The sequence below is a fragment of the Hydra vulgaris genome, chromosome 13, assembly GCF_038396675.1.
Source record: "Hydra vulgaris chromosome 13, alternate assembly HydraT2T_AEP".
NCBI classification, from domain to species: Eukaryota; Metazoa; Cnidaria; class Hydrozoa; order Anthoathecata; family Hydridae; genus Hydra; species Hydra vulgaris.
Window position 1 is genome coordinate 51,305,429 of NC_088932.1, and position 15,413 is coordinate 51,320,841.

The window sequence follows — 15,413 nt, forward strand, 5'->3', positions numbered from 1 at the left end:
ACTGGATGCTTCCAAGTGCTTCTTCTGGAAACTTCTGGAAGCTTCTGCATGCTTCTGGAAACTTCTGGATACTTCCTTTAATTATTAAAAACTTCCGTGACGTTGACACGAACCAGACTTAAAAAAATGAAACAAACCAAAAAAGTTGCACTTGTTTTGTCCGCTGCAAAATGGCACTTGTCAACGAAATTCTGCCTGTGTGCTGTCACCTGTCAGCTGATTGCTTATGTCATGGCATGCTATGACTCCAGACTCCTGAACTGTTTGCTGTGGTAGTATAGTTCGTTTCGTTTTTAAGACATGTAAAATTAGAAACACTTTTTAGCATTGTTCGATGTTGGTTGCAAATGATTTGTCCAATACTGTATATATATAAATATATATATGTATATATATATATATATATATATATATATATATATATATATATATATATATATATATATATATATATATATACACACACACACCCATAAATATTTGTATATATATACACACACATATGTTTATACATATATACATATATATATATATATATATGTATATATATATATATATATATATACACACACACACACATGTTTATATATATATATATATATATATATATATATATATATATATATATATATATATATATATATATACACTCACACACATATATTTCCAAATAAAAAATGTCAGTAAGAATCTAGTTATAATGGTAATGGTATAATTTTTTATCTGTATGTTAAGTGAAAAATCTGGAAATATACATACATAAAAACATACATACATACATACATACATACATACATACATACATACATACATACATACATACATACATACATACATACATACATACATACATACATACATACATACATACATACATATATACATACATACATACATGCATACATACATAAACACATACATACATACATATATACATACATACATTAGAGTGGTCCAAAAAATTGAAAAGGTAGAAAATTAAGTTGGGTCACATTTGCTTGTGTTTTATTTTGCATATAGATCATTTTTGCCTTTTTTTCTTTTTTTAAATAGTTAGGGTTGGCAAAATACCATTAAACACTTAACAGGTTTTTAATATTATCAAAAAAAAGTTTGTGAAAATTTGGTTAATCTGGTACTCAATAGATGCAAAATTATAAAAAATTTTGAAAATGAAAATCCTTTTATAAAAAATATATTGAAAAAAAATATTATAGAAAAAATTGTAAAAATGCCTTTTTTTATTTTTCATTAAAAAATTATAATTTTTATGCAATAGAATCTAAAATAATAATTTTTATATAAAAATTATTTTAAATATACTTTCGCATTATTTGATATAATTTCGCATCTTTTGAGTACTATGTTGACCTACTTTTGAGAAACTTTATTTTTATAATATTAAAAATGACTTTGCCATCTCTAATCCTAGTAAGTACAAGACATGTTTAAAAAATTATTTATATGTAAAAGTATAAATAATTTGTTAAACACATCTTGTACTAAAAATATAAAAAATATAAATATTAAAAATGTATTAAATATACATTTTTAAGACGTCTTTTGCTTACTACGATAATATTATAGCTAAAAAAAAATTAGCTAAAATAGTCCACATGCAAAATAAAACAAAAACAAATGTGACCCAACTTAATTTTCCACCTTTTCAATTTATATATATATATATATATATATATATATATATATATATATATATATATATATATATATATATATATATATATATATATATATATATATATATATATATATATATATATATATATATATATATATATATATATATATATATATATATATATATATATATATATATATATATATATATATATATATATAACCCTCAGAATTAGGGTACGCATTCGGCTATGCCGACCTAACTGCCGACCTAAAAGTGTTTGAGTTCGGCAAAAAATTGCCAACCTCATTTCTATGTTTTATGGTAAGACCTTTGCATCAATTTTTTTTTGCTGACCTGATACTGACCTCTAAAAGATCCAGGTCGGCAAGTTATTGCCGACCTCATTTATCCTAATTCCGAAGGTTGTATATATATATATATATATATATATATATATATATATATGTATATATATATATATATATATATATATATATATATATATATTATAGATATATATATTATATATATATATATTATATATATATATTATATATATACATATATGTTATATATATATATAATAATTATTGTAAATATATATACATATATATTATATATGTATATATATTAGCTTTGTTATATGATTAGTTTGATAATGAAAACAAACCCTTTTTTTTTTTACAAATAGGTGACCTTCGGAATGAAGTCAAGCTAGCAAAAGATAGTTTGTATTTAACTTTACCTTTACTAGAAAAAGAATTTTTTATTTCATTTGAACTAAAACCAACATTTTATGCTCATGGATATCACAGTGTATTAAGATTTGAATTTGGAAATGGAAGGTATATAGCTGTTGGGTTTGAAAATGGAGATGGGACATTAGTTATTAATTCAGTCTTATCCGTAACAATAAATAAAAATGTTCATCCAGATAGTCCCCTTACTTTAAACAGATGGACTACAATTAAAATGTATCAGCAGGTATTTGGCAGCATGCACATTTATAGTTTAGAGGTTTCTGGGAAACTTATTTTCACAAAGGTTAATGAAAATCCTGTAGATTTTACTTTTGTCACTGTTTATGCCTCAGAAAGTCGTCATCTTTCTCAAGCAGGATACTTTCGAAATTTAAAAATAAGAAATGGCAATCAAGGTCTATTAAAAATTTTTTTCTTTCAATTAATAATTTTTATACTTGTAATTTCAATATGAGTTTTTATTGTTTGTATATCTTTCTCATCATTATTTATTTTATGACTAACCTATGACAGGAGCAAAAGAAAGTTATTTGCTTGTTTTACTGACATGGTTTTTAAAAATTTGTTTAATAACAAAAACAATTTTTTTTAATGGAAATGATAAAAAAGACTTAAATTTTTTAAAAGATAAAAAGAAATTAGAAAAAAAGATATATGATTTACAAAAACTTAAATTTAAAAAAAGTTTGTTTCTCATCAAGTTTAACAATTATAGTTCCACACATGTGTGGTCTAGATGGGATTCTACAATGCCATTTTCTTATTTAAATATGGCATTATGGAAGAGTTGTAGAAATTTTTTACAACTGGTTTCCCTTCTTGGTATTAACCTGCTTATATTTTGATATTATCACTAGGAAGGTAGAATTACCATCTAAAATCTAAAATATTCTAAATGAATTAAAACTAAATTAGAGTTTTATATCATAGACTTTTCTAGGTAAGTTGTCTTCACTATGATTAAGAAGGCTTGCCTTTTCTAGATTCTCTAGGTTTTCTAGGTTCTCTAGGTTTTTTAGGTTAGTTGTTTTAACTATTAAAGAGCCTTATCTTCCTCTATTATGTGTAAATTTAAAAAATATATTTTACCCTCATGTTTAAAATGGTCCTAAAGTGGTTTTGTGATAAAGAAACATCAGAAAAGTTATATTTTTTTATTTCAAAGTTATTATTTTTTTCATTTTAATGTAAATAGTATAACAATACAATTATTTACTATTTTAAACTTACCAAAAATGATTATTTCTCTAGATAATGAACTTCACTTTTTTTTCGTGTGTGCTTGCATGCTTCTGTGTTTGTTTGTTTTTTTAGTATGTTTTTGCTTGCATGCTTCTGTGTTTGTTTTTTTTTTTAGTATGTTTTTGCTTGCATGCTCCTGTGTTTGTTTGTTTTTTTAGTATGTTTTTGCTTGCATGCTTCTGTGTTTGTTTGTTTTTTTAGTATATTTTTGCTTGCATGCTTCTGTGTTTTGTTTTTTATTGTTTTTGTGTTGCTTTTTTATTTTTATTTTTTTTGTGTGTTTTTGCTTTTGAGTTTTTGTGTGTGCATTTTTCCTTGCAAGCTTCATGTATCTAAAAAAGAAAGTAATCTTATCAAAAAATGAATCAAAAATGTAGTTATAAAGATTAAGGGTGTTTATTAAATCAAAAATGTTAAAAAAAAATTATTTTTAAAGTTTTCAAAATTCTGCATTAAAAAATAGTCCAAAATCTTTTCATTTGTTCTATTTGTTTTTCACATTTTCCTTTTTCTTCAAAATACCTAAAATATAACAGCACAATAACTTTTAGCGAAAAAAAAAAAAAAAATTAACAGCTTTTAAATTGCACAATAAAAAGTTAATTTAAATAATTCTTTTGATGACAAACTTTAAGTTGATTTTTGAACATTTTTATCTGTAAGTTGACTTATAAGTGTGTAGATAAAGTAAGTTGGAGTGATTTTGGAATTGTAACTATAGTAACCCAGGAGTAAATATGTTGTCAAAAAATATAAATGTATTGTAAAATGTTAACTTGATAATATGCTTTGAAAATTACTTCAAAAAAGTAGAGTTTTCATGAAATAAGATTTTTTTCAAGGAAATTTGCTGTTTTGTGATTGTCTCTTAAACTGCATTGTGCGTTTGTTTGCTGTGTTTTACGAATTTTTGAATAATAATTTCATAATAAGGAAGATTCATAGAGAATCCATGAACAAATCTATAAAAACTCATTTGGAAAACATAAAATATAGAGACCTGCCATCAGAAATGTCTTCATCTGGTCTTCCAACATTTCATCAAGTGAATCAGCTTTTTTACTCACTGAATAACAATCAAAATATTTCAAAACAGAATCTACTAGAAGAGGTGGAGGATTCACATAGGACTTTGTCTAATAAAGTAAATCCATGTCTTATTCTTTAAAAAAATCAATTTTAAGAAAGTAAAATTTATTAAACATGGACAAAACAAATCTAAAAGCAATGATTATCAAGATTCGATTCTTTGATATTTTTTCATATACATGTGTTTAACAACAATTTCACAACAGAGTTAAAAGTAACATCATCAATTGCCAAGTAGAGCACAGCTTGTATCTTTGTAAAACTAAAAAGGTAATTGATTGATTTTTTTTATATAAAGCATAATTTGATTACAATGTATATACGCAATGACATATTTATTAATATAATTTATGAAAAATATACATAAACAAAATTTATGAAATATCTATAAATATAGTTTAAGCATATATATATATATATATATATATATATATATTATATATATATATATATATATATATATATATATATATATATATATATATATATATATATATAGTTGTATTATAATTAAAACATAGTTTATTAAAAAAACTATTAATTATTATTGATATAAATTATTCATGTTAATTTAAATTATTATTTATAGTTCTCACTGGTTATTTTATTTTATCAATCCAATTTGTTTTTTGTACAATTTGTTTTAAATTTAATAGAATTAACTTAGTCATTCTGTAAAATATACTGTTATATTGTTATAAACTATTGAGAAATAACATTTCTAAGCAAAATTATATGTAATTATTTTGCTTAAATCCACTTCAATCAAATTGAATAAGTTGAATAATTTCACAAATTATTTTTAAGGTCTCTTCTGAAGATAAGGTACATACTAGTGACAAGAGAAACAAGATTGGTCTTCAAGGTAGTTTCCAATTAGTATAGACTTCTCTAAAATCTGGCACATTTGCTACAGAAAGATTAATTCAAGTAGAACATATGGATCATGTTTAAAAATCTACCTGGCAAAATTTCACTTTCATTGATTCTAATCATATTTCTGAAGCTTTATTATCGGAATGAGATGCTTTGGTAACTTACAGTTATTTTCTTTTAAAATTATAAAATGTTTATTTAATTTTTTGTAAATTGAGATTTCTAAGTGTGTATATAAATTTTCAGCATTTAAATTTACAATGGAGGCCTTGAAACACTCCTCAACATTGAGAGAGAAAAAAATAAATAAAAGCAGAACCAAAAAAAATTTTCAAAATTGTCTTAAAGTTTTGTGGTGTGAATTCACAAATCTGTGATGTGAACCATATTGTATGTATTCTGGAATTTTAAAGTCTATATTAAATGGTCTTATTATATATAAAAGGATCTGATTACATTATTATAGTTTGCAAAATGATTTTTTTAATGAGATAAGTTACGAGTGATAAGGGAACAAATGAAGATAATATATTTTTCTTTTTAAGCAACAGTTTCTGTTTGTAGGTGTTAAATCTTGTGATACAGCAACACTAGCAAATGCTTACCTTTTGAATTATGGAATCATTAAAAATAGAGATCTTCCACAAGTTGTAGATCGAAGCAAATCAAGAGCTATACATGGATTTTCCTTTTACTTTATTGTGTAAGTTAAAAAATATTTTAAATTGCTTTATTTACCAGTTTATATAAGTACTTGTTGAAAAGTTTGGATTTGTTTTATAGAAAGAAGAATATAATGTCAAGATGTGGTGATAAACATGATATTGATTTAAATAACTTGCTGTGTTTGGGTGTTGATGGAAGGATGTTTTTGAAAATGGAGAAACTTAGTTATTGAAACATACTAAAAAGGAACATCATTTAACTTTTACTTGAGTTAAATGATGTTCTTAATGAAAACAGTTTTTAAAAAGGGTTCATATGCAATATTCTTCTACTTTATTAGTTTGGGTTCATATCTATCGTACAGTAATCTCCCATCAAATGGCATAACTGGTTTACTGCAAATTGAGCATAAAAAATGCTCTGAAAGAGTTAAATTAGTGCAAGCTCTTCAATATAAATGTCAATAGAGGATTCAATATAGGAATTGTTGAGTGCTTAGAAAAGAAATTTAGAAGAAAAATACATTTAATTGCATAAACCTTAAATAAACTTCCATTCTAAAAAGTATTCAAAAATGTTGATGGCAGCATCCAAATAAGTTTTCTGGACCTAATGGAAAGCAAATGGAGTTTCATCTTAATCCACAGGCAAGGTTATACTCAGGTATACAGGTATACTCAGTAAAGTGATTAACAATTGAAGCTATTATTAATGATTTTTACTTGAATATAGCCTTGGAGTTTCAGAAGGATTTGTCAATCCCATGTTTTTCAACAGAAGATGAATGAAGACTTAAGGATTTTGTATAATGATTTGTGTGTTTTATTGTACAGATTTTTGTGTTTTATTGTACAGATTTGTGTGTTTTATTGTACAGATTTGTGTGTGTTTTTTTTTAAAAAGATTTGTGTGTTTTATTGTACAGGCTCATGTGTTTTATTGTACAAATGGATTCATAGATTTGATTTGATTTTACGGAATTTCTAAACAAAGATCTAATCTAAATTAAGGGATTCTATAAAAATATTTTTTGAAATGACAGTTCATGAGATGATATCAAAAATGAAAACAAAAATTTTTGTCTGTTGCCTGAGAATTTCTTATACAGGGATTATCTTTTTCCAGATATTTCCAAATTCCAGGTATTTTTCTTAACTTTTAGTTTTTCCAGATATTCAAAACGTTTTTTATACATACAAGTTTAGGTATATATTTTTGTAATATATTTGTTTTTTAAGCTCTTTTATTCACCACTCATACAAAAATAATAAGAAGTTAGGAAAAAAATTTGAAACAACTTAGCTAAAAGCAAATTTAAGAGAAAAATTTTCCGGATTTTCAAATATGACCTAAATAATCTATGCTTATAGTGTATGTCTAGAAAGCTTTAACATTATGGAATAGGTGTTATGCTAAAAGTATCACTCATGTTAACATAAACTTTCATGCATTTTCTTGGACAGAATTGGTTTTAAGAAATGCAGTGAATTGGAATCAATCAATATGTTGAAGGACAATGAAGTTGATGTACTAACTGCATCTAAAGAAGTACTGAATTTGCCAGTATTTTCCTTTCACACTCAAAGCAATAAATGCACTGTTAACCTGATTACAGAGGCATTAAGATTATTAGAGCCATTAAGTATATTGATGCTCATCATAAATATATTTCAAATGAACTGAAATCAAGGAAAATTGGACCAGCTTCATAAACTAAAACAAAATTTTTAAGTAAAAGATTCAAATTTTATTATTTTATTATTAAAATTATTTAAGTTTTTATAATATATTAGAGACATATAAAAATTTGTAATTGTTTTCATTTTTTGAATTAAAAATATGAGGTATCAATTGGTAATAGCCTAGTAGTATAGTTTTGTGTTCACATAATTGTAAGATTTCTTCTTTATAAAAATTTGTTGACTTTCAAAGGCTCTATCATGAAGTGCCAATGGCTGTAGAGCTTCGGTTGTACCATTTAAAAAAACATCAAATTTAAATTGATTAGGTAAATTGCTATGCAATTTATTAATTCAATTATTTTACACTATATTTTTCCATCTTTAAAATCAGTAATCAAGACGACTCAAGACAGAAAAAAAATGCGGCAGTGGTGTAGTGGTAGAGTGCTCACTGAGTAAACGAGAATTTTAAGTTTTTATAATATGATTTTATAAGATTTGCAGGAAAACATAATAATTATGAAAACTTGCTCTTTTTTGCATTTTTTCAAAGTTAATCTAGCTTGTCATTTTTTTTCCTTTGAGTGGCTGAACTTTTATAGAAACTCATATTTTTACTTGTTTAACTTATTCCTGGGTTCTTAAAATTAAAATTTTTAGGATATATGAAAATCACTCCACTCTAAGACACAGGCAAAGTCTGCCTTTTTAATCAAAGCTCAAATAAATAGTTTACAACTTCTTTATATATTTCAGGTTTTATTGTGAAACATGAAACTTTGCTGAAGAAAAGTGAAGTGACAACATTTTTACCTAATATGGAAAAAAAATATGTGATTTCATTTGATATTCGACCAAATGGGGTTCCTAACTCTTATTTTTACAACATTATTCATTTGATGCCTGCTAATGAGAATATAGATGCAGCAAACAATTACCCTTCTATTTGGTTTAATAAAAATAGTGATGGAAAATTAAATGTGGCTTCATCAACAAAAACTGTACACGCATGCACAGAAAGTTGCCTTGCATTTAACACATGGAGTAAAATAACACTGTCTCAAGTTTTTAGAAATGGAGGATATGTTTACACCATTAAATTGAATGAAAATATTATTCACTCAGAGAAAAGAGACAATTCAGTTGAGTTAGAAAATATAAAACTTTATGCTGGTTCTTCCGAACATATCACACACAATGGGTTTATTCGTAACCTTTTCATTTCAAATCAAGGTTTCTTTTAATTTTGAAATGTAACTTTTTATTTCAATAAATAATTTTATTTTAAATAACTATAATTATTTATATTTTTTATAGTAAATAGCAAATCAAACAACAATTTGTGTGGAGGACTACTGGATGTTGTTTTTTTAATTGACTCTTCAACAAATATGAAAGATAACTTTGCTAAAGTTAAAAGGTTTATGAAAGAAATTGCAAAATCATTCGGTTTATCTACAGAGGGTAGTCATGTAAGCATAATTTTGTTTAGTTCTGAAGCAAAGGTTAGTTTCAAACTTTCTGATAATCAAGATGAGAGTACTTTTGAATCAGCTTGTGATTCCATTGATGAAAATGCCATTCCGTCAACAAAAATACCAATAAAGATAGAAAAAGCTCTTCAATTAGCTCAAAAAGAATTATTTGTTCAAACTAATACTGGTCGAGAATTTATTCCTAAAACTGTTATACTGATTACAGCTGGTAAGCAAAACCCTTCAAAATATGGTGAAAGAGTTGACAAACCTTTCCCTTTTGCCTTAGAGTTAAGAGAAAAAGGTGTTTCTATTATATCTATTGCTATTGGATCAGAAATTGAAAAGTCAGAGCTGACAGGTATAACAGGAAACATCGAAAAAGTGTTTTTGGCTAGTAACTTTCAAGATTTATTAGAAAATGAATTCCTTACTAAAGTTAAAAAAGCTGCTTGCGGAACAGGTAAAAGTTGTTTTAACTGGTGAAACTTTAAAATATTTGATAGCATTATGTTAGAATTAATATTTGTTTTATAACAGGTTTAAATGATGAACAACGAATAAACAGAGGGAGGTTAATTGCTGTACTCCCAAAGTTTAGCAAACAATATTCTATTTCATTGGATATAAAACCTATCTCATATTCATTGGCAGTCCAAAGTGTTCTTCGTTTTTCTATTGGCGAAACAAATGTCTCTCATGGTTTTCAGATTTTTGCTATTTACTTTAAAAGTTTACTTGGCCATTTTGTTGTTAGCACAGAGATTAACAAAAACAGAAACTTTCAATACACATATCCAACAAATATTCCATTAAATAAATGGTTAGAGGTCACAGTTTCACAATATGAAACAGTTGAAAATAAATTCACTTTCGAAATTAAATTGAATGGAAAACAAGTATATTCGATTGTCAACAATCATCCTGTGGATCATAGTAATGTTAAGGTCTATGCTTCAGATCCTTATTTTCCAGCCTTAACTGGATTAATTAGAAATTTTAGATTTTCTAATGAAGACAATGGTAAACCAGAAAAAGGTATTAAATTTTTATTTATATTTTTTTTAATGTGATTTTTTTTACAAACGATTTATATGCTCATAAAAAAATATATATGCTAGTAGGATAGCCAGTGCAATCGCGGAGAGAATTAGTCAAAGATTTAAATTAGCTTTAACTATTTGACATGCTACTATGACATGCTACTACATAACCAGTTATATAGCTACTATATAAACTGTTATATAGCTACTACATAACCCACTAATAGCTTCTACATAGCCAGCTACAAAGCTACTACATAAGCATGTAGCCTGCATGTAAGTTGAAATAAAATATATTAAAGATAAAACTTCACATACAGCATTATTAAACATCAATTGTATAATAATTTTGGGAAATTGCACAATTGTTAACAGTGACACTGATTTATTAATATAAAGTGACATTGTGCGCTTTGTTCTTGGTAAATGATTTATTTAGAACATTTTTGTATTGTTTATTATTTTTTTACTGCTTATTGTTCTGTAAAGCAAATTTTTATTGCTGATGAAAACTATTGCTTGCTTTAAGAACTGTTTTGTTCCAGAAATAAAAAAATTATTTAAAAGAAAATTAAGCTTTAAAGTTTTGCAACTGATTGATAATTGAAATAGTCATAGTAAAGAGTTAGATCATCCCAGAGTGTAAATTATTTTTTCCCACTAATTTGTACATCCTTGATTCAGCCCTTAGATTAGGCAATCATTTTAACACTCAAGGCATACTACATATGGCTAGCTTTTGAAAAATTTAAAAAAACATTGGAAAACGATACAAAAAAAAATGCTTTTCAAACTTGGACAGAGTTTTAGATTGTGTTACAATCAAAACGCTTCACACTTGTTGGAAACCTCTGTTACTTCAAATGATTAGAAGAAAGAACGTCCTCCAAAAAAAATCCCTTTTTTTGATGAAGGATGAAATAGAATAATATTCATTGCTTCTAAACAATGAATGATGGGAAATAGTTTTTAAATATGCACATTGAAGATGTACAAGATTTGTTCAAAAAACAGACATTAAATAAATCTAATTGAATTACTAATTAATTTTACTTGGAATAAAGACAATAACATTACCAATATATTATCAGTTCCTGACTTAAGTTTAGCTGAAGTTTTAGCTAGAAACTTACAAAGTTGTTTAGCTCCCTATGAAAAACTTTTGGAAAGGAACAACAACCACTTTGGATGATGAATAAATATATAATAATGTGGAGTTTCAACCAGTTATGAACAAAATGGGCATTCTTATTGATGATAGTGACAATTAAAGTTCATTTTATGAAATGATTATATTTTTATTTTTTTTTATTTTTTTTTGTTTGATACATTGTTGAACTTTATTTTATTTTTCGATTAGAAAATAGTTTTTCATTAATATAAGTAGGTAACAATCAACAGAATTTCAGTTTTGATTCAATACCTTAAAGTTTTGATATTACCCTACTTAAGTTCAGTTATGAGATTACCCAGGATTATCATTTTAATGTATGCATGTTAAGGTTTTTTTATTTAATGTATTATATTAATGTGTAATCCTAATTTTTTGTATTAGCACAACCTGGTTTTGATATAACATTTAAATAATGAAATATATTAGGTACTTGAAATACGGCAGTAAAAATAAATAAAGATGTAATACCCATCTGCAATGATATCTCATTTGAAAAAAACATTCAATAAAAAAAGGTTATTTTTTTCAGTTGCCATTGTCACAAAGAAATAGTGTCACAAAGAAATAGTTTCACAAAGAAATAGTGTCACAAAGAAATAGTGTCACAAAGAAATAGTGTCACAAAGAAATAGTGTCACAAAGAAATAGTGTCACAAAGAAATAGTGTCACAGGAATTAAGATATTTAGTATTTCTCTAGTTAAAAGTATTCTAAACAGACAAACTATATTTAATTTAAAAAAAAAAAAGAAAAAGAGAATGTCATTTATTATTATAGATATTTATAGATATTTATTGTTACTTTATTTAGAAGTACTCTAGAATGTGACAACTTATTTTGGTCATATCATTGTTTTATTTTTATTGTTATTGACATTTTAACATGTCTATTATAAACTTAAATTTACTGTCTTACTATTATAATGAAATATATATATATATATATACATATATATATATATATATATATATATATATATATATATATATATATATATATATATATATATATATATATTGTTATTATTGTTGTTTTTGCTGTTGTTATTATAATTAATATTATTTATAAGTGAAATTATGATAAATTTAGAATATATTGTACAAGATGAAACACCTCTAAGTAGTGAAAAATTATTAACAACAATTCCAAAGTTAGGAAAAGAGTATGAAATTTCATTTGAAGTTAAACCTGAAAACACTAAAAGGTGGTTTAACATTTTTCAAATTATGCATGGTAAAAATGAAAAGTATGATGAAGAAAGACTTGGATTTTGGATTAATGAAGAGCTCAAAGGTCGAATATCTTCAGGATTAAATAGTTCTTTTTCTTTTGACTTTTCCGAAATTATTTTACCGCACATATGGTCAAATATTCGAATATCTCAACAGTATTTTCAAGGAAACTATTTGTACGAGGTAGAGTTTAATGATAAAGAAATATTTTCTTATGTAAATCCTGAACCAAATGAATACAGAAATCTTAAAGTTTTTATTTCAAGTCCATTACATGATACAATCTCTGCACACATCAAAAATTTTGCTATAATAAATGGTCATGATGGTAAGATTTTTTCCTTTTTAAAATTATATCATTGATGCTGGAAATCAGTTTTTTTTTTTTAACTTTTATGATCGTTTTATAAAATATTAAATCACTTAAAAATAAATAAATAGAAGTTAGGCTAGTAATAGTAATAATAATAATAAAAATAGTGTGATAATAATATTTAATTGTATACAATAAACTGTAAATAACATTATATATATATATTATATATATATATATATATATATATATATAAATGTATATATATATATATATATATATTTATATGTATATGTTTACATATGTTATATATATATATATATATATATATATATAATATATATATATATATATATATATTTACATATGTTATATATATATATGCATATATATATATATATATGTATGTATATAAATATACATATATATATATATATATTTACATATATTTTATATATATAACATATATTATATTTATATATATATGTTTACATACGTTATGTATATATATATATTTATATTTATATATATATATATATATATATATATGTTTACATGTGTTATATATATATATATATACATATATATATATATATATATATATATATATATATATATATATATATATATATATATATATATATATATGCATATATATATGTATGTATATAAATATACATATATATATATTTACATATATTATATATATATATGTATATATTAGTCCTCAGAATTAGGGTCGGCCTAATATATACATATATATATATATATGTATATATTAGTCTTAACTGCCAACCTAAAAGCATTTGAGGTCTGCAAAAAATTGCCGACCTTGTTTTTATGTTTTATGGTAACATCTTTGTTTCAAATTTTTTTTGACAACCTGATGCCAACCTCTAAAAGATTGAGGTTGGCAAATTATTGCTGACCTCATTTTTTCTAACTCTGAGGGTTGATATATACATATTTATATATATGTTTTATGAGGTTTACATAGACAACTATGGTGCATATATTATTAAAGATTAGTTATGGTGTTAAAAACATAATATAAATATAAATATATATATATATATATATATATATATATATATATATATAAATATATATGTATGTATATAGTATAAATTTAGATTTAATTTATTAGTTAACAGTAGTAAGTTTAATTAATAGTTATTAGTTTTAGTTGTAAGTTTAAAGATAGAAAAATATTATGCTTAAGTAATTAGTTTTTGTAGTAATAAATTAAAGTAGTAATTATTTAAAAATATTTATAGTTAATTAAATATTACAATAGCATTATACATTGAATATATATGCTATTATTATATATGTAGCATACAATAATTTATATACAGTTAAATATTTGAATTAAGTAAAATATTTTTCAAAGATGTTGAGTTACGTAAAGTTGTGAGAGCAGCAATTAAAGATTTTCATGATTTTACTCGTGTACGCTTTGTTCCCTATAACGACCAACTTGATTACCTTTATTTTGAACCAACAAAAGGGTTAGTGAAGTTTCAGTATTTTTCACATTTTTTGTTCTTTTGCAATTGTTTATAGTCTTTTGAACAAGTTTATTAGTTACAGGGTTTATACTGAAATAATAAATCTTAATGAAGAAATTTTTTAAAAAATCAAATGTAATTTAAACCTATTAACAATATAATAATATAATGTTATCATAGTATAATTATGTTAACTCAAATGCTCTTATGTTAACTCAAGTATTCTTGGATGAAGAATAATATTCTTCATCCAAGAATACTTGAATTAGTTAGGAGTACATAGGATAAGTTCCAAAAGTTTTCCAGTTTTATAACTTTTTACAAAAATACAAAATATACATGTCTAAAAAATCATAAAGTTTAAACTTTATATTTGTATTTTATATTTGTATTAGAAATAATTTATAATTTATATTTGTATTAGAAATGTGGAGATAATCAAAGCTATTTACTATGAATACTTCCATCCTATCTTACTAAAGACAATATATATTCACCCAACATGCCTGTGTCCGATTGACTCTTATATCTTTATACAATTGTTGTGATATCTAGGTGAAACCTTTTACCATGTTCCTCGCTGACATTTTTTCACTAAAAATATTCAAGTGTGAGTGCAAGTAGTGCAACTTTGCAGCAATTCTTTTCTTTATAATTGTCGATTGGATTGACAAGCTCTTGGTAATTACTGGCTTTATGGTTTTCTA

At 24.3% G+C, this 15,413-nt stretch overlaps 1 protein-coding gene across 1 annotated transcript in view; it reads left to right on the forward strand.

Annotated features, from left to right (window-relative positions):
• The window catches only part of LOC101239439 (uncharacterized), a 54,535-nt gene that overhangs the window by 20,797 nt on the left and 18,325 nt on the right, over positions 1–15,413 (forward strand). Inside the window, exons 6-11 of the mRNA XM_065816644.1 lie at positions 2,334–2,798; positions 8,715–9,191; positions 9,276–9,896; positions 9,974–10,471; positions 12,740–13,210; positions 14,589–14,706. Coding sequence (XP_065672716.1) covers positions 2,334–2,798; positions 8,715–9,191; positions 9,276–9,896; positions 9,974–10,471; positions 12,740–13,210; positions 14,589–14,706 — 2,650 coding nt within the window. The remainder of the gene's footprint in view (positions 1–2,333; positions 2,799–8,714; positions 9,192–9,275; positions 9,897–9,973; positions 10,472–12,739; positions 13,211–14,588; positions 14,707–15,413) is intronic.